The following is a 20,693-nucleotide window of genomic DNA, read 5'->3' on the forward strand; positions in this document are numbered from 1 at the left end:
GTGGAGCGCCGGGCCGCAGCGGGGACCCACCCCGGGTGCTTCAAGCGGAGCCCGCGGCCACCACAGCTGAAGGCGAACAAGCCGTCGCCCGCGGAGGCTTTACCGCTGGCCATAAACACGGGGCATTAGCACCTACTGCCCCAGGCGCTGGCGGGGCCGGTGCTGCCCGCCCGCAGCGCTCTGGCGTCAGCACCGACCCACGGCCGGGCCGGGGGAGCGACGGGGCTCCCGTGGGCTCTGAGGTCACAGGCTTCAGCCCCGCCAACACTAATTCACCGCTGTAATGCCAGATTTAGGGCACACTAACTATGGAGTGGCACAGCCTACAAGAATTACAGAATGTCAGGGATTGGAAGGGACCTCAAAAGATCATCCAGTCCAATCCCCCTGCCAGAGCAGGAACACCCAGATGAGGTTACACAGGAAGGTGTCCAGGTGGGTTTTCAATGTCTCCAGAGTAGGAGACTCCACAACCTCCCTGGGCAGCCTGTTCCAGTGTTCTGTTACCCTTACTGAGAAGAAGTTTCTTCTCAAATTTAAATGGAACCTCCTGTGTTCCAGTTTATACCCATTGCCCCTTGTCCTATCATTGGTTGTCACCGAGAAGAGCCTGGCTCCATCCTCATGACACTCATCCTTTATATATTTATAAACATTAATGAGGTTGCCCCTCAGTCTCCTCCAAGCTAAAGAGATCCAGCTCCCTCAGCCTTTCCTCATAAGGGAGATGCTCCACTCCCTTAAACATCTTCATGAGCTTCCTAAAGGGCTGCTCAGCCAGTCTCACCAGCACTCAGGGCACTGTAGTGGGGCTGACTGAAGAAACACACATTCAGCCTGCTCCACCTCCTCAGCTACTGTCCTGTGCAGCATAACTATGCTCCTAAGCAGAAGAAACACTCTAAAAATGCGTGTAATGGGTGCCTCTTCCCTGAACCTGTGTTCTCCAAGGTCTGTCTTCCAAATGTGGTCAGAGGGATCAGTGCAAGCCTCAGAAGGTCGAGCTGTAACAACTAATCCCATCAGTAAGAACGTAAGAAGCAACTTAAATTCTTTATTTGCTCTTTGAGGTTTTTCCATTCAAACTCAGTTTTCAACTACCACTTCACTCCCAGGTTCCAATGTTACTTTTTTTTTTTTTTTTTTGGTCACAACCACACCATCTCATTTCTCATGTTTTGGACTGTTGAAGAGAAGTCTTAACAAACAGACCTGTGATGGCAGATGACAATTCCTTTCACATCTTCCAACTTCTTCTATCCAGTCATCCCAGTCTACTCAAGCACTCCAGTGCCCAAAGAGTATTTGGTGCAGCTTTCATGCTGTTTTGCTATAAGCAGCAATAGTTCTAAATTTAAAAACGAAACTGTTTTAAAGCAACATGTGTCTGAACTGTTCTGTAAGTAAGGCTTGTCTTTTTTTTGTTTTTTTCTTCTTCCGCACAAAACACGCTGGCTGTAAATCCTGCCCCTTCTGGGGTATCTGTTTCACTAACAGCTCCACACTAATTTTTTTGAGATGGCAGAGGCATTAGTAGCAACCCATCTTTCTTCTGTAGGACTACAGGGATTTCACAAACATAAAAATCAAACTGTGTTGAATTTCATAGTAAAACATAACAACTTTTGTAAGATGATAGATAAAAATGCCACTGTATTATGTCTCACGCTGTCATAGTACTTCATTACAGCTATTGAATAGATATTGTATTTGCCTGTTTTAGTTAAAGAAAAATTGTATTTCTTCTATCCCCTATTTGTTGTAAAATTCCAACTCCAGCCTCTAGGTTACCAGTAACTCCAGCCTCTATAACTTGTTAAAGAAATAGTTCCATACCTTATCCAGGCTGTCTCATATTCTTAAAACAGGTGTATTCAGTCATCCAGGAACCACCTTCTTACCTCCTTAGTGCCTTCCAGTTCTTTCTTTCATGCAGCAGACAAGGTGGTTCAAAGTTCCTACCCTGGAGATATCACTCTTGCGTGTGTTCTTCCTGTGGATGTTAACCCTCTTAAATTGCCCAGTTCATGAAATCTTAATTTTTCTCTGTGCTTTAACAGTGCTAGACACATGACGCTTCTGGTTCACAAGTGGGACTCTTAAGCCCTATGGTAGTAGCAGTAGTAAACAGCAATAAGCAGTTACCTCAAATATACAGAGAACAGAGAAACATTACATCAGGTTTAGTTCTTTACATGCATTCTTCCTAACTGGAACTGTTTTGGATATTTATTGTGAAAATTGTTCAACTCCCACAGCCTATCAAAACAAGAGATGCAAATACCCCTAAAGCCAAAAGGGCCAATGGTGCCCTGAGATGCACCAAGCACAGCATTGCCGGCCAGTCAAGCAAGGTGACTGTCCCACTCTACACTGCACAGCTGTAACCCCCACCGAGTACCAGGTGCAGTTTTAGGCACTTAAATATGAGGACATCAGACTATTGGCGTGTGTCCAGAGGAGCGCCAAAGGCCTCAAGGGCAAGAGATCTGAAAAGCAGCTGAGGTCACTTGGCTTCTTCACCTTGGAGAAGGCTGAGGGGTGACCTCACCACAGTCCACAACTGTGGTCCTTGGGGAGTACAGGGGGAGGTGCTGATCTCCTCTCTCTGGTGGCCAATGAGGACACAAGGAGATGGAATGAAGCTGTGTCAAGTGGAGTTCAGACTGGACATTAGGAAAAGGTTCTTCACTGAGACGGTGGTCAGTCACTGTAACAGGCTCCCCAGGGCAGTGGTCACAGCCCTAAACCTCTCAGAGTTCAAGCAGTGTCTGGATGATGCTCTTAATCATATGGTTTAGTTTTAGATTTCTACAAGGAGCAGAGAGTTGGACTTGATCCTTATGGGTCCCTTCCAAGCCGAGATATTCTGTGATTCTAAATAAGAGAAATGGAAAACACGAGCAACTCCACTGTCCGGCAATCCTTCAAGTTATTTTCTGAGGTAGAGGAACATTGTGCAACATCACATGCACCTTTAAAGCAGCTGAAGTTTGTTACAGCAAACAGAAATTAAGGGGAAGATATGGCCATGGTAGAAACTTAGGGGACTATTGGTATAAGGGGAACTGCAGAGAGTTCTGACGGAGAATCATATAAACACAGAGAAAGTGACAACGACAGATGTGTTTGGAGAACAGTTTTTGTCTTACAATATAAGGAATGATTTATTTAAAAGACACGGATGACAAATTACTATGGAGAATGGCTGATATCTAACCATTATCAGTTGTAAACTGGTAGGCAGTCATCAGCCAAATAAAATAATGCCAACTTATGCAACTTGTATTTCAGGAAAGTAAATGAAAGGCTACAATCTAGGTAGATATTGCAACAGTTTGAACTGAAGGATCTTCTCATTCACTAAGTCCTAAATGCTCTTTTTGATATCCAGGAAAAACTATTTTCTTGTACTATTATTGGATAAGGAAGTTGGAGATGCAGTTTATTAATGTTTCTGTGACACCTACACACATATTCTTCGCAAGTGTGACAATGCAGAATCTCCCTCTACTGAAGCTCAGATTTGAGAATGACATCCTCTATTAACACCTACAAGTAGAAGAAAGTAAAGATGCAACTGTATAATAATCCTCTTCCCCCAAGCCAACCAAAAAGTCACCATGATCAACTATATAAAGGAAAATAAGAGGAACACATCTTGAAGATTTAAAGGGAAACAATAAGTTTAAAACAAATTAAAAAGAAGAAAGGCCTGAAGAGTTGGAAAAGAAGGAAGCTTAATACAGAAGTCAAAAGAATGAGGAAGGAAAACACTCTTCTTGGACTGTGAAATCAAAATAGTCCATTCTCACCAGCAGTGAAATCATGACCAGTAGGTGTTTCAGTATTTGTAAGTTTTTTGAGGGTTGGCCACCTGGATGTATTCTGGAGGCACCTTAAGAATTTATAGATTTGGAGCTTCTGTACACTGAACAGCTACTACTGCAGCCACATATGCCTTTCAGTGTGCTGATCCCTTCTTAAACCCCCGCCTCAACATCAGCACTTTAAGAATATTCAGAATTACAACACAGTTTTATAAATCCGTAATAGAATCTTTACCTTTTAGTGTGTGATCAGTTCTGGTTATTCCATTTGAGAGGCTACCAGAGTGTTACAGGCCTTTAGGGAGAATATAACCTACTCTCTTCAATTCCACACTTTCCATATTAACTAGAATAATACAGAAACAAATTCAGACATTTCTAGGTAAATAATGTATGGCATGTACGTTACAGTGCATTTAATGGGACAGACAGGAGGTTTTTAAAAGCAAGTAAGGGAAATGACAAGGTGCAAGTTATTTTGGCTGTGGTTCCTTGGCATCCTAAGCCAATCTAACTGCTGGCTTTTTTGCTCCTGTTGTTCTCCTCACCCCTCCTGGGGGCTCTTAACCTCTCCATTTCATCCCCTCTAGCACTCATTTGCCCTTTTGTGAAGCCATCTCAGCACACTAACCAGGCAGAAACACCAAAACAGCAGGTCTCCAGTATATTGAGGAGTTTTCTGATGCACCAGTGAATTGAAATGGTTTAGAAGCAGCTCTGAGACACATGAACTGGTGCCGCAGGGATCCGCAGCCAGCTGGTACGTTGACCAAGGCTGGTGTGGAATCCCGGTCTCTGCACATTTATTAAGTAATCATCAGGGAATATTGCTGCAGTGGTTAAAAAGCTATTTGCAAAGCGGCTGTTTGCTCTGTTAAAAAGATGGTTGGTTGTTTGCATGTTTGAATACAGTCCTGTGTTAGGTGAGTCTGCTGCGTGAACAACACAGAGGTTGCCCCTGGTAAATCTTGCTTTTTTTGGTTACTGCCCTCAGCCATATGGTAGCACTGCAACAGCAAACGTGCTTATAAAGAATTAAATAACACACCCCCCTAACCTTCAATCACTCCCTCAAAAGCTGTCTCCCTCCTGCCCCCAAATGTAAAAGGTATCTTTTAAGGCAATTTGAAGTAAGACATTGACTTTCACGCGGACGTGTCTGAGGCATTAGTTCATCCTCCTGGCTGACTCCCTCCAGCAGCAGATGCCTTTGGGAGGTAACATCTTTAAGGCATACACACAGTTTGCCAGAGCTCATTTGTCAGTGCCCTGAGGCAAGCCTTTCATCTTTTAGCCGCATAATGATAGCAGAGCTGTATTATAAATGCCTGTATTTACACGCATGAGCAATCCAGTTAAAATATGTATTCTTGTTAGCCAGTGCAAGCAGCAAATTCTCATTTGCTCCCTACCAGCCAGCAAAGGCATTCAGTAGATGTCCAGAAAACTCAGCCCACTCTCCAAGAAACCGGTGTTTGGAATCCTGCTGTAAACACATGCTGAAACTCACAAAGATTCTGCCCACTAGAAGCCAAACAATGCAGATTAGTCCTTTTATGAACAGATACCACTTTTTCTAGACAAAAAATGAACCCAACACGCAAACACAACTTCAAAGGAAATAAAAAACTCAATCTCAGACCTTTTGGTATGACTGATGTTTTAACAAAATGACTAAGAATCACCACAAAAGGCTGATGGAAGAATGCGAGCACAAAATCAAAATTTGCTACAAAAGCAAAGCAAAATATCCTCAGAGCTGGTCTTGATTTAAATAGAAGACACTTCCATAAATACCAACATTACAGTTTAAGAGAAACACTATCCTCTTAGTGTTATAACACCACCTAGGAACTGTCTGTCTGAGGAGTACTAATAATGGGTTGAGCACACTGGTTCTTGCTAGAAAGACTGGGCATTTTCATATGAGAGGACTCAGGGATGGCACTAGTGACTTAAGGTGTTTTTAAAATGGTAGAAAGTAATTGTGTTCCCATTACAAGAGTCCTGAGAACACACACCTCTAATTACCTTTGGCACAATATAAGAAAATAAACATGTACCTTGACCAGAAACAAAGACAAGGTTCAACATTAGGGCCTGAACTTGCATAAAGGCAATTTACACTTTACCCTGCTATTGCACTGTGACTGTGTTTTTATTAGCGAGGTTCCCACAGACTTTAGAGTTTTACAGGGTCCAATTTAAGCCCAAGTTCTCCTGAGAGCATTTAGTCTGTTGTAACAGTTACAGGACCTACACAAACTTGCATAATAAGCAGGGGTTAGCAAACTACCATCCTTTGTATTCTGCTGAGTAACCTGCTTCTAAAATACTGTGGCATCATTCTCATCTCAAAAATAGCATTTCTACAGATTAAAAAGCCCACATCTGCCTTCAGTACACAGTAATTCAAATGAGATAATTCAGCCCAGCATAAATGTAGAGAGGTTTACCTGAAAGTCAGTCTAAGGAGTCTACTTATTGTAAAAGTTATAAGAGATGAAAGGCATGTTTCTATGTCATGCCCAGCAACAAAGACAGTTTAAACTCTTGCCTGTATTTAGATACCAGTCCTTGAACTCTCAAACTTTGTAAAAGATAAAATCTTTATAAACAAACAGTTGTGTTATCTTGAGTCATGCAGCGTATACCTTTAAAGTGGTATCAGCTTTTCAGAAGACGCTCCCATGTCTTGAAAAGCAAATCAGTATTAAGCAAAAGCTATTCTAGATGTAGCTCTTCATGGACTAGTTTCCTTTCAAAAAAAGTTAGCAGACACCCTCCTTAGAGGATCTGCACAAGAAGGCTCCTTAGACACACTTGACCAAAACAGCTTTGTTTCTGTCAATTAGATTTAAAAGTTACCTCAGCACGGAGCACTGTACAAAGAAGATATTGTTTTCAGCTAAGCTCCTACTCCCAAAAGTCACCCACTAATGCTCACAGACTCTTGGCGGAAATTTGACTTGTACAGAATCTGCAGTCTAGGTAAGTCATACAAAAACCCCCAAACTTATATGCTGTATGTTCATTTTTCCACTTTAGATCTTGAACTTAATTTAAAATGTGGTTACAGTATCATTTCTGTGCTATAATTTTATCTTCCCCTGAACCAGGATCAGAAGTGAAAAAAAGCACAGGTGCACTGGGGCCCAACAGTGTGTTCCCATCCTTACTTCAGATGAATGAAGTGAGAGGATTTGTTCTGCCTGTCTCAAGAGGGTTAACGCACCTTCCAGATGATGTAATTGTTTAAGATCAACCTATGGTAATAAGTGATCATCCAAGTCCTACTGACCACATCTGGCAGAAATCAGAGTTTCTTCACATTTATTACAGCAAAATGTTGCCTATTACTCACTCTTATACTGCAGGAAGGAACTTACTGAGATGAAATATAATTATTTTGACAAGTTAAAACATTTTTTAAAAGCACCTGCTTGGCTTCAGTTCCCTTTCCCAATTTGACAGACTCAGGCACAAAAGCATCCAATTTTCCAGAATGTATCTGTCACTCTTAAAAGTGTTAGGTCAGGACTTGAATGGAAACAAAGGCCTCTTGCATAAGGATCTCTAAAAGAAAGACCTGTTAATCGAAATTCTCACTTCTACAGATAATTTAAGGATCACCCTGTAATCCAGAATACACCTACAGAATGGACTACATATAGAGAAGCTCAGGGTTAAAACCCCTAACGGAAAAGAGAAGTGATGCAGTTCACATGAGAGAGCTCACAGAGTCAGCTTAAGTGCTGTGAACAAAGGAAGAATTGAAATCGAGACACTTGGAGAATCCAGGAAGTGGGAACACCAGAAAACCAGAATAAATTCCATGGGTAACCTAATCCCATTTCTTTGTGCAATAACAAGACCCATGTTCTTTATTAAACTGTTCTCACAAAACAGAACAATTACTGAAGATAAATAACACGCAGCAACAAAATTAGCTGTAGTAAGGGAAAACATCCTTTTTTTTTCTAAATCATTCCACTCCTCCTGCAAAGGTTACCTGTCTCTAACTGCACAGGTTGCCTACCTGCACCTTCACTGCCTGTTTGCAGCTTGTACTTGGCACAAACTCCTACCTAGTGATCAGGAGCATTTGCTAATGTGCTGGGCTGCCCAATTCACTGCTTCCCATGCAATGCATTCCAGTTCCCCTTTGGAGCGGCCATATGAAGCTGAATTTTTCATCACATACCAGTGGACACAGTCAAGCAGTTGGCAATATGATGGACTAACTCATTAAAGTTTATTTGGAAAATGATCAGCATACACACTCTCTGAAAAAGAGTATAAGCATGAAAAAGCAGAGCTTTGAGGTCACAGCTTTGCTACCATCCCAAGAACACAGTATTAAAGTTGCTGAAAACTCCAGTGCAAAGTCAAGAAGCACCTGTTTCTTTCCAAAGAAGTTTCCAAAAGGTTTACTTTTGTTAAGCAGTACTTTATCACTGTTTTTGTGTATTATGACTGCACAGAACCCCCTAGTTTTTCTGTGAGTATATGGAGAACAAGCTTAACAATACATACTCTTTACGAAAGTAACATTACTATTTATAGTTTTACAGAAATTATTTTTGAATTTAGAAAACTAGAAATCTGCCTCTTTTCCTTGACAACCACTACTCTAATATACAGTACTGTAATTGCACCCCTCTAAAACCTCCTCAAGCCATTTGATACATCAAGTCTGTCTACACTCTCCTCTCTCTCTCCTTTTATTGTCTCCATGCTCAAGCAAATACCACTCAAGCCTTTCTGTACCTCAGCTCACAGAAGACATCTACATGTCAAGCCAATTTATGAGATGTCTAAAAATGACACTAAAATAGCTGTAGCCTTTTCACCTGCCAATTTAACAGCTTCAATCTTCACTTGTTTGACTTCTGTGTAGCAACCACTCATACTGCACAACACTGCTTCAGACAAAAAAAAATGTTTAAATACCTAATGTTATATTGCAATTATTAAGAAAATAATTTGGAGCATCGAGGAACATTTTCAGCATTACAGTGTCTTATTGAAGTTTAACTGTGAACAAAGTTTAGCCTTCTTTCTGGATTTATTTGTATTTCAAAAGCCAATCCAAGAAGAAAAATGTTACATATGTACCAGTCACTCCTGTAAACTAGAATTTGAGCAGCCACTTGGAATTTAGTACTGCAGTATTTCCAACAATAAGGAACATTATATGTTGAGCTGAAAGAGTACTCTAATGTAATATTAAAGCCTGGGTTTGTTTGTTTGGTTTTTTTTTTTGAGCTCCTGGCAAATGCTGGAACTCCACTGCTTCCGAGCAGCTCAATTATTTTTATGCAAGTGACAGCAGGTAGCTATTTAAGTAGATTGTTTTGTTATATATAAATGCCACTACAGACAAGTCTTTGTATGGCTCTGCTATACTTTTGTGGCCTAACACAAAACATTAGTCCTAGTTATACCAATAGCATAATTACATTTTAAAAAATCCATCTGGTTTTAACTATGCAAGATCTAGTCAAAGCAAGTATCAATTTCAGCTACCGGGCTTTCCAACAAAAAGCCTTTGCAAAAGATAATTAAGGCTTCCATCACCCTACCAGAGGTAACAATGAGAAACAAGTCTAAGCCACAGGAGCACTGGTCTGTTTTTGACAGTGGTATTTAAGTATTTATTAAGCTGGTTTTCATCCATTTATTCAGTTGGCTGGCATCCATCTGCCACATGTAACATTTAAAAATGCACAGTTAGCAAGCTGCTAAAATAAAGAATCTGGATAGTATTTCGTTGCATTTCTCTATTAACATTAATAGGCAACAGCTTCTAGAATTTGTCTTGCTGATACACTTAAACTCTGCCTAAAGCAAGGATGGAAAAAGGTCCCCCTGCTAGTATAAAATAGTTCAAGTACTGGAAAAAAGCCCCATACATTTTTTAATATCATTATTTGCATAAGTAGAAAAGAAACTCCCAGTTTCTTACTGACCTCTATCAATATTCAAACAAAGTTTTACTTTCAGTTTTAAAATACAGATGTTTAACTATTCAGCCAATATAACAGTCTACAAACTGCAGCACAGATAATGTTGGACAGCTGATGATCAAGATCAATCCTAAAAGCTAAAATCTTGCTAGGGACAGTGCTAGTACAAATTGGCAATTTTTAACATTTCAGTTCAGAAAACATCCATTCTTCTAAACCCCACTGATACATATCATTTATGTAAATATTTATTTATTAGATCCAGTCATCATGCTACAGTACTAGGTCAATAAGCCTTCTGACTGTGAGAATACACCAGCATAAGGTAGGAACACAATGAAATCTATAAGAAATTTTATAGCAACTTTCCAGAAATATGCTTGTGGCCTATCTAATTCAACTAAAGTACTGCAGATTTAAAATATTTACTTGTCTTCTTAGCATACCTAATGTCTAAGAATAGTTTCTTGTTTGATTCCCAAAAATAAATATAAGCTTTCAACTGAAAGCATTAATTTTGCTAGTTTTCCAAAGTGGAGTCTGGGGCGGGGGGCAAAATGCTTCAGACTTGTCATCAGTCATCTTCGGTACATAAAAGCTTCTCCTGTCCCAGTATTCATCACATCCAAGAGATATTTTCTTCCAGTGAAATATGACCAGAGCACTCATTTTATTTTCAGCAATTCAGTCTGTTTCCATGGCAGCACTGCGGGATTCCTTAGCCACCATGAGTCGCATTAGCTGACTCTGGAATTTCTCGATCTTCTTTACGTCTTGCGCCTGGTCTGTTCTATACAGCAAACACTGTAAGAGAAAGTTGATTAATATCAGATTTCATTTGAACTGTTTTTATCCTGTTTATAGTTGCAAGACATTTGTGCTCGAAACATACAAAACAAGGCAAGTACTCAAATGCTCATTTGTGGCATGTTGTTACCGTGAGGCAGCACCAACACACATCTAACCTGGTTTAAAAGACACATGTATCTATGTTTACATTGAAGTTTCTCTGAATGGCTCATGCCTTCCATTTTGAAAATAACAGAGCTCATGATTTATCCTAGTACTTTCTCTCTCAAAAAACGTGCTAAAACTTGGATTTTAAAGCTGTCTTTAAAAGACACCTTTACTTGTGCTGTGTAAAAACAGAAGCAGATTTTAAACCTGAAATTATTTTTCTATTCTCTATATTCTGAAAGCAAGTTTATTTTGCCTTTCACAGTCCTTAATGTTACACTGCCAGTGACAAAAAAAAAAAAACAAACAAAACAGTATTTCCAACTGAAGAGGATCCCTTCGCCAAGCAAAATGTGTTTCTAAGACAGTCCTACATAGGGAACTTAAAATCTGATTTAAGATAAAAACTCCTTCACCTGACAAGCCTGTAAATACAAAAGGAACAAGAGTAATATACCAGTAATTTATCATAGTAAAACTGCTTTATTTTTGCAGACTAAATAACTTCTTACACCTGTATGGCATGAGTATGACTGCCCAGGCTGATTTAGCAATGAATAAGCCCCAGAATACTCCATTCTTCTAGTGCTGTCAACACAACATCTTTTGCCAGCACCAAATTCCTATTTTAATTCAGAGACAAACAGCAGAAAAAACAGTTTATTTTTTCCTTCAGCTATATTAGTTCTACAGAGTTAGCAGCAAAGAAAAATTGCCCTTCCTGCCTTCAGAAAACAACCGAAAAAAAAAACCCCACCAAACCAACCCCATCCTCCCACCAGTGTAACAGCTTTTCATGACTGGAAGCGGGTAAGAAGGCCTATAACTGAAAACAGTCCAAGTTCATGGATCACCTGATTCCAACCTTCCCCTATGGAATATTTCAATTTAGTTGCCCTTCACTTCCCCATTATCTATGCCTCATACTCCGTATCTCACCCAAACTTTAGCCCTATTACTCTGTCAAGAAGTGTCACTGCTGGAGTTTCACATCTCTCCCAGGTATTAGAGATACCAATGCCAGACTACTTCTCCTGGAAAGAAAAAAATCTGATTTTTCCAAATCTGAAGACAGAAGGGCAGACTACTGTTGCTTACTCTGGACTGCAGAAAAATAACTTGGCTATAATGTCCCTAGTACCAAGAACCTGTCACTAGCATGCACATCAGTATGCATACACTGACCCATTTCTACCTGCTGCCCACCATCTCACATCCCAGCTCCACACACGCTTCACCTCGTACAGCAGCCCTTGGAAGGACACTGCAGAAGTCCATGCTGCGTTATGTACCACAACTTTTACTGAATGCATAATTGACACCCTAACAGTATTCAGAAAATGTGATTTCTTAACTGCAAATGAATGTTGTCATTCAGTCTGATATCACTCCACTGTCTCCTAATCACAAAGGAGGAGCTGAACCTATGGCTGGAAGCTGTCACCACTCCGAGCAAATGAGAAGGACCACACTCATGCCAGTAAACACATCTGTGCGAAGATGCTCCTGAAACACTACAGTGGGAGCTACCAATGTAGTTCCATAAAGCATACTCAGATAGAGAGAAGGTCCAAGATATTTGTAGTGCTTGTTTTCTTTGTTGTCATATAATCCTAAAATAATTATATTGAGACCCATAAAGAACGCTGAAGTGTTAGAACTTTTCATTGACTGTGCCAAGTTGAACCACACCTCAATGTCAGTCCATAGAGCTATTAGGGAAGTCTGAGCAAAACATGCTTTTAGGAAACTGTCAGGCACTCTCAAGGCAATGGCTAAGAGCTCCCAAGTTGACTGACAACAAAACATAAGTCCCTGAGAGGTGCAATAAGCCCTGAAAGGGGAACATGTTCTGTACTTACAGCTACATCGTCCGTTACTTTGATACAGAGGTTCCCATCACAATGTCGATACTTGAGAACAACCCGCACCTGGAACAACAAATATTTTAAGAATTAACACCTATAACTAACAATTCTCAGAAAATATCTGAAGGAACTCTACACAATTTCAGACTACCTTTTATTATAAGTATTTACTGTTTTGCATTTTTACCACCTCTGTGGTGGTCCTCAGCTCTGCTGGCTGCTAATCCCACAGTCATGATGGTCTGGAAGTTGAACCATCCCACTTCCCTGCTTAGAGTTTTAAACTGGTATTACAGTAGCACCCAGAAGCTTAACATTGGGCATGTTCAAAACCACTGTAACCACAGCAACCGTATATCACACTTCAGAAAAACCAAATGGAAACGTGTTTATATCCATGAAACACTTAAAAGAAACAGTTCTACACAAAGAAAGGGATTAACTGAGTGGGGTACGATCACCAATACTTTTTTTCTTCTAAACTATTATGTAGAAGTCATATTTCCAGTCACTACAGTTAATTCAACAGCTGAACTGAAGCCTACACACAGATTTGAAGTGTTCTGATATTTTTGCAAGTGAAAAAGGAGGGTACAAGAATAGTAACTTTAGAGTAATTAAAAATCAGAGGACTAAAGAGAGTTCTTCTAAATTAGATTACTTTCAAGACTCAATAAGGCTAAATTCGAAGTCTGAAAGCAAGCATGCAATTACTCACTAAAACAGCTGCTACTGTAGTTACCTGCCCTGTGTTTGAACCTGTCCACAGTCCCTCCGGACTCTCTAATCACCAAAGTTCTGAAAACCACAGTGATAAAAACAAACATGCTCCGCAACTGACTGAGCATTAAATGCTTCCTCCTGAATGCAGAACTGGCCGCAGAGACTTCATATCTATTGTTTCCAGTCTCAGCTAGCACCAGTAACTAGAAACAAAGTCAGGTGTCCTTTTGAGAACATTCCGAACTCAAACTATAAATAGGTCTGGTGAACCTACTTGACTACAAAACATATTTTGAGATTCCTGCTCTGAGATGGATCTCATCACAGATTTATCCTTGTTGTTTAAGAAACTGTCCACAGCAGTTGTGTAACACAGCAGCTCTCTGGACCAAACAGGCCCAAAAGCACAGCAGGCTGCCACAAGCTGCAGGCATGGACTTGCCAGATAACCTGCTCCTGCAAAAGGCAAGACCCCTCCTTACCTGGACCTCTCCAGCCCAGGACAAGCACACACAATTATCTCCCACCATTCTTCATCCTTTGTTTTCCTGACCAGCCCCTGTTATATACAAAGGCTCCGCAGGGTAGTTCTCTGGAAAAATAAAAGGGTCCTTGTGTTGTGACCCCGGGGCCTACATAAACTATTTCATAAATAGAGAAGTTTATTGCCATGGATGGGAAGAGATCACATTTGGAGGCCCCTTAAGAAAAGGGGAAGTGCTACTCCTGGCTGCAGTGACCTCCCTCCTTTCTAACTTAATTGACTATCACAGCGTAAAGGAAGGTAAAACAGGACAATTTTATTATCAGTAGATAGATGGCAATTGTATATGAAGTGATCACCTATGCTAATTAAAGACAGATGTTAAATACTACTTCTGAAGGTTTCCCTGTCCTCATTTTTGGGGAAGAAAACCAGGCCTTTCTTACTGAAGTCTTCTTGTGCACGAGTTTCACATTACCTTTTGTGCTGTTTTTTGGCTAAAATGCAATGCTGATTCTGAAGACTGAAGCTGCTTTTAATGTTTGCACAAACTATACTCCTGGAAAAGTTGCCAGAAACAAAAAAGCAGTCACATGCCAATAAGTTAATTCCTAGAGCAAATACCCTTTAGGAAGCTAACACCTTCCAGTCTGAAGTGACATTGCAGGCAACAATGCAAGGTAAGTGCTAATGAATGCCTTCTTTTAATTTTTTAGGAAGACAAATTCAAATGATACAGTCTTAAATGTTGTAAGCTCATAAAACAAACCAATTCTTGATACATTCTTCGTTCAACACTTCATTCCACAGAAGTGTTCTAATCCCGGTTTCTAACACACGGGTACACCGCAAATGAGCACGTTGTGCTCTCTGATAACACCTGAACACCATCCCCTGTGTGCGCTTTTGGGGTGTTAAACATGAACTTCCTCTCGTTTTGTGGAAAAGGTCGGTCAGGTGCGACACCAGCCAGTACCCCCCATCCTCGCTGCTACCTCTCGCCTCCCCCGCGCAGCCACCCGAACCGCATCGCCCCTGCGAGAGGCCGCAGCGACCCACGGCCCGGCGGGGACCCGCATCCTCCCCGGCAAGCCGCCGCGCCCGGCTCGGCAGAGGGCTCCACGACCCGGCCAGAGAACCGCCTGCCTCCCCGGGCGGCCAGAGGACACAACACGAGAGCGCCGGAGCAACCAAGCCGCCCACCACCTCACCCCAAAGCCGCACCTCATCGCGGCCTACTGCGGGCGGCGGAGGCCCGCTCGTCCCGCTGCCCGCCCGCGAGGCCTCTGGGCCCGGCGCCCGGCCCCCGCCCCACCTTCATGGGGTCGGCGAGGTAGAGCTTCTCGGCAGCTCGCGTGAACTCCTCCCAGGTCTGGTAGTGCGGCATGGCGGGGCCGCGACGGCACCCAGCTCCGCTACCCCCGCCGCCGGCAAGATGGCGCCGTAGGCGGACGCTGCCTCGCCGCAAAGCCGCCGCCTCCCATTGGTCATCGGGGAACAGCCGCCCAATCGCGAAGAGCGTGACTCAGAGATTCCGGCCCCGCCGGCGGAGCGTGGGAGGCGCGGGCAGAGAGGAGAGCCCGGCGGGCGGGGCCGTTGCCACAGCGACACCAGCAGGCGCGGCGGGACGCCGGCAGGCGCCTCCCCGCCCACCCCGGAGGTGAGCGCTCCCATCGGTGGCTGCGCCGCTGCGCGGGAGCGGCGCGGGCTGGCCGCCTGCCGGGCCTGGGATCGCGGGTTCGAGCCCCGCCGCCGGCGGAGGGGCAGCCGGTCACAGAATCACAGAATGTCAGGGACTGGAAGGGACCTCGAAAGATCGTCCAGTCCAGTCCCCCCGCCGGAGCAGGAACACCCAGATGAGGTTACACAGGAAGGCATCCAGGCGGCTTTTGAATGTCTCCAGAGAAGGAGACTCCCCAACCTCCTTGGGCAGCCTGTTCCAGTGCTCTGTTACCCTCACTGGAAAGAAGTTTCTTCTCAAATTTAAATGGAACCTCCTGTGTTCCAGTTTGTATCCGGGGCTCGGCGCTGTGCGGAGACGGCACCCACGGGGCTCTGGCAGGCCCGGTGCGGGCTGTCTGCGCCTCAGCCGCCCGGGCCCAGAGCGAGGGTTCGCTGGGCTGGTTTCTACAACTGCAGCTAGTCCGGGTGTGCCCAGGCTGGAAGGGCCTTTGTTACGCTGGACATTGGTTCCATGTTGAAGAAAAGGGATACTTAGGAGCAGCTCGCTGGCTTCTCTGAGTGGCCACAGCCATTTCAGAGGGTGCAGAGGCTCAGCTCGCCACTGGAAATAAAGCTGCTGGTTTCAGAAAGAGACTTGAAGTTATAAAATTATAAAAATAAGGTAGAATCCTGCTTTTCAAATATATATACATGTGTGTAAAGTATTTACATAAAACTGACTAAAATTCATTTCAAAAGTGAAATTAAGGAGGAAGAAAGTCCCGCAATTTCTTCTATTACATTTTCAAATCCCATTTCTTTTAATGACTGGTGATTTTTGTTCCTTAATTGCGCAAAGCGTGTAACCACAGCGCTAAGCTCTCTGCCTTTGTTACATGGCTTGTGTAACCACTGCACTTACAATAAACACTTAAAAATTGCATTCCTGTATTTTCCGTTTCATAGGGATGCACTGAAAACCTAGAAGCTCCTGATAATGACTCACAGCTTCAAGTTCATTTTACCAAACTGAGCAGACCTCAACAGTGTGGCCAGACAATTAAACTGGAAAGTTTAGGGCAGATCTGCATGGAAGGGGACGAATTATGCAGGCTGTTCCAGTTTCTCCTAGCAACGTGGGGAAATACCAGCTGTAGGGTTTTTGACCACAAAAAGCTCGATAGGCACAAGGGAGAATGAAAAAAAACATGGCATAGAAATAGAAGGGTGTATGGGAGGTAAGAGGAGAAAAACTAGAATGAATTTCCCTGAGTCAGTAAAGCAGAAAATAATTGTTACTGTGGGGATCAACTCTGAAAAAAGTCTGCAGCGATCAGACTGCCAAACTTTAATAAATTGGGACTTGTGGGTGTTATGTGGTCTAAACAATTCTGCTAAAGGGCTTTGTACCAATGAGTGAGGGCTATGAATAGTGGAAAGACTTAAGACTTTTTTTTTTCTTTCCCAGATCTGCTCACCGAGTTTGGATGCTGCTGTGTCTGAGAACTCAGCTTCAGAACTGTCTTTCAGAGAGACTGGTAATAATCAACAGCTTTGATTAAAGGTGATAGATATATTGACAGGAATTATCCCAAACACAGAACCTAACCTGGAGGGAGTGCTTCTTTACTATCTTGGGTTTTGGGTAGCCATTTGTAAGAGCAGAGTAGGAATTGCTTTTGGTAGTATTTTACAGACACAAAGGGGATGTAAATACATGAAAATGAAAGGTGTGGGGAGTGGAAATCCTGTAACATGCATCATGTTTCACAGAACCACTGCTCACCAAATTTGGATCCAGGTTTTCAAGTGGGACGCAGATATTTTCTTTCAGAAGGAGGAGTCCCAGTTTTGGGCTGTCCATTCAGAAGGACCTTAGGGTTGCTTTTCAGAGGATTTTGATTCAAATGTTTGTAATCCTTTATGTGGTTTTTTTTTTTTTTTTTTACACAACAGTTGTCTTAGGAGATCGGCAACATCCAGTCATTAGCCTTGTAATTCACAATTTCTGCAGTTAAGCTAATTCAACAGAACAAGATTAGAAAGCAAACCCATTTTGGTATTTCTTTTTCCTTAACACAGATGATTTCTGTGATCCAGTTTAGGAGGCAGCTTTTAAAGCTATTGTATATGCACAACTTTGGAGGTGACACACTGCAGCAGCCAGGGCAGGAAGCAGCGACAGGGATTTCATAATTTGCCTCACCTCAGAAGAAAATGTGATGTGTCACTGTGACAGTTACATACAGCCTGATACAGAATTCCACGTAGCCTGTTCCTGGCTGCAGATCGTAAGGATTTCCTCTTCCCTGCCACCACCAGCACCTATGGCCCCGTGGTTGTGCTGCCACAGCTGTTTGTAACCCTGCACCGCGGATCAAACGAGTGCTTGAATTTAAAGCAGCGCTGTTTTTAGTAACACATTTTTTGACTGAGATCAGTTAATTTTTCCAGTTTACTGTGTGGCCTTACCTACTGTTGTGCTGACACAGCTGTTGAAAATTTACCTTTTTTGGTGGTGAGACAGGATATGGGAATTCCTACTGTTTTTGCTGGCTTGCCACCAAAAATGGGGGGTGTATGTGAAACCACCCCCTGAAAGCAAGGCCAGTTGCTGAAATCTCGGCAATTAAAAAGAGAAGCTATTTCTGAGCCTCAGGGAATGTCTGATACCTATAGTTAGTGTGCTGCTTCGCGCTGTTGTTCTCCTCTTGCTTGGAGAACAGAACATTTTTTTGACATCTTTGAAAAGTAACTTAGACCGCTGCAGCTATTCAGCTGTAAGTTGTATTTGATATATGTCCAAAACTGTATTTTTCAAGTGAGTTCCAGTGAATGCGGTAATAGTAAAAAGCTTTCAATGAGCTTTTTGTTTAGTGAAATAAAATGAACAGTTGTTTATCACTGTGTGGAGTGTTTGGTATGCAGCCAATAATAATTTAGTAGTTAGTAAGAATTCTGCTAAAACATACATACTTATCTTGCTTTCTTTTCTTGAGTTCCTGCTTTCTTTCATGCAAGAAATCATTCCAGCGGTCTTGACAGCCATTCCATCACTTGTAAGTGAACTTTAGAATGCTACAAAACCTCATTTGCCCTTTTCCCAGTGTCTCCTTGTATACTCTTGCTATATTCCCTAGACCACCTTAGCACCTTAGCTAATGTCTTTTTTAGCTTGGTTTTAAGGCCATGAAAAGCTATGAAGCAATAATATAAGTACTTGTGGGATGGAGATTTTTCATGCGGTTTTTCCTCAGGCCTTTCCCCCTCATCCAACCTGTGTGTACATGATTAATGATCTCTCTTTGATCAAGCTTCTACACGCATCGCCACTGCAAGTTCTGCTTCGTGTAGTTATGCTCAGGCATCTGGATCCCACATGGTAATTTCTTTAGGTTTTTATCTAGTGTCTTCCTTTGCATAAATGACAAACTGCATTATATCTTTAAATACCATCCATGGCGATCTCGAGTTCTTGCAACTCCTACAAACTTCATGGAAGTTGCAGCTGCTCAGCATCACTCTGCGTTAGATATTTGGTTTCCTGTTCCTCACATCAATGCTTTTATTCAATACAAAGCAGGTGCCATATTCTTATTTGCAAATGTAGTTTTCTTCCCTGGATAAGGGATTCAGATAAGAGTATTAAATTCATTAGGATAGTTATCTGTCACCATGACATTCTACTGGTGGGTAAAACAAGTTGGTCTTTCCAGCCAAAAGAAGCTTTGTATAGAACACCGTGTGGTATCTTGCTAAATTATGAATTTGACGGGAAATAATAGGACAAACTCTGATCTCAGTTATGCTGTTGTAAATCCAGAAGAATTCCGTTTATTTCAGTGGATTTTTTCTTGTATCTGTAACAGTTTAATTAAGAGCAGACTTTGGTGCTGAGATGATAATCCTGTTCTTGGACCAGGAGCAACATAAAGTCAGCACAGTTATACAGGTCTAAAAGGGTGCTAATGAGGAGTTAGTTACAAGGCAATTATTGCTGCCAGGAATGCTTAATGCTTAAAGAAGGAGATACAGTAACTGCTTTCAAAATAGCTTCAACCCAGCCCTCAGTGAAGCTAAGGAGAAAGCATGGGCACGGTGATTATACATTCCATTCTTGTGCGTGTATGGTCTAAACCAGCTTGGGATTTGTACTGATGCAAACTTTAATTACATGGTGGTTTTTTTTTGAAAGGACATTTATGTGCGTAAGGATGCAGGTAGATCTTGAGTACAGTGTGACCTGATGTCTTTGACATCTCACTGGCTTCTGGATCTCAGTACCCATGAGAACCAGGGCTGCAGTCAGAGGCTGCTCCTGCTCCTGGATGGGTTATAACATGCCAAACCCAGCCACAGGTTTTCCCTCCACAGCTTGTGAAGGAGCACACAACATGCTGCTCCTTTCTATGGGTTTTATGTTTTAAACAGCTTGGCTAATGATTTTGCCAGGCTTAGCCACATGTACTTAATTACACCAATGCTAATTTTCTACTTCTTTTGCACACAAGCATCTTATCAAGTGATTCAGACTCATAATTACAGGGTAATTAAATATTGGTGTGACTTGATAGTCAAAATATAGTTCATGACAATTAAGACTATATGTGGACAGCAAGATTTAGGGCCCTGTCCCGGTGCCCATCCCAGCCAAGTCACAACTTCCAGGCAGGATGAGACCCGGTGCACACTGCTGTCCCCCCTCCTTTTCCCCAGTGTCCTTGTTCCTGTGAAAGGAAACACGTCCCAGATCGGGGCCAGGCGGGAGCCACGGGCACACTGTGATCCATGCGTCCTTGACGTTTTGGCCATAGCCTTCCCCAAGGCAGCATTGTTTCCTAGTTTACTTTAACCATTAGAAAAAAAAATCCTGTCATTTAATAGGGTCTTCTCTAATCTTACTGTACATTAGGGAGTTTCTATATGTGCATGTCAATAGCTGTTGCACTAACAAGAGAGCTGTCCCTATGTACGGCTCTATTGCCAGCCTGGCCTTAACAGAAACTGCCCTTTCATTTTTGGATGCTGTCCTGACAGTGGTCTTGTTAAGCTGTTTGCTTTTTGTAGCTAGAAAGATGCATTCCTTCTTGTTAAGTGGTCAGTTTAATCCCTTCAGCATAATAACGTGTTCAAATTAATGTGCTGTAATGCAAGAGACATATGTTAGAGAGCAGCCTCTATTCTGTCACAACACTGACAA

The 20,693-nt window shown here is 42.3% G+C and overlaps 1 protein-coding gene across 1 annotated transcript; it reads right to left on the reverse strand.

Annotated features, from left to right (window-relative positions):
• Positions 1 to 8,063: 8,063 nt before the first annotated feature.
• Positions 8,064 to 15,305, reverse strand: SRP9 (signal recognition particle 9). The gene is made up of 3 exons (XM_082049413.1): positions 15,147 to 15,305; positions 12,619 to 12,687; positions 8,064 to 10,603 (listed from the first exon to the last, which is right to left on the reverse strand). The coding sequence occupies exons 1-3, from the start codon at positions 15,216 to 15,218 to the stop codon at positions 10,484 to 10,486; spliced, it is 261 nt and encodes an 86-aa protein (XP_081905539.1). The 5' UTR covers positions 15,219 to 15,305; the 3' UTR covers positions 8,064 to 10,483.
• Positions 15,306 to 20,693: the final 5,388 nt, after the last annotated feature.

This window comes from Streptopelia decaocto (assembly GCF_964273445.1).
Source record: "Streptopelia decaocto genome assembly, chromosome: 3".
Lineage (NCBI taxonomy): Eukaryota > Metazoa > Chordata > Aves > Columbiformes > Columbidae > Streptopelia > Streptopelia decaocto.

Excerpts from the sequence above, each read along its gene's own strand:
- SRP9 (XM_082049413.1), bottom strand. The coding sequence starts at position 15,218 with ATGCCGCACTACCAGACCTGGGAGGAGTTCACGCGAGCTGCCGAGAAG. Across the intron at positions 12,688-15,146 it reads ACCTCGCCGACCCCATGAAG|GTGCGGGTTGTTCTCAAGTA; the intron begins GTGGGGCGGGGG and ends TTGTTGTTCCAG. Across the intron at positions 10,604-12,618 it reads AAGTAACGGACGATGTAGCT|TGTTTGCTGTATAGAACAGA; the intron begins GTAAGTACAGAA and ends TTTCTCTTACAG.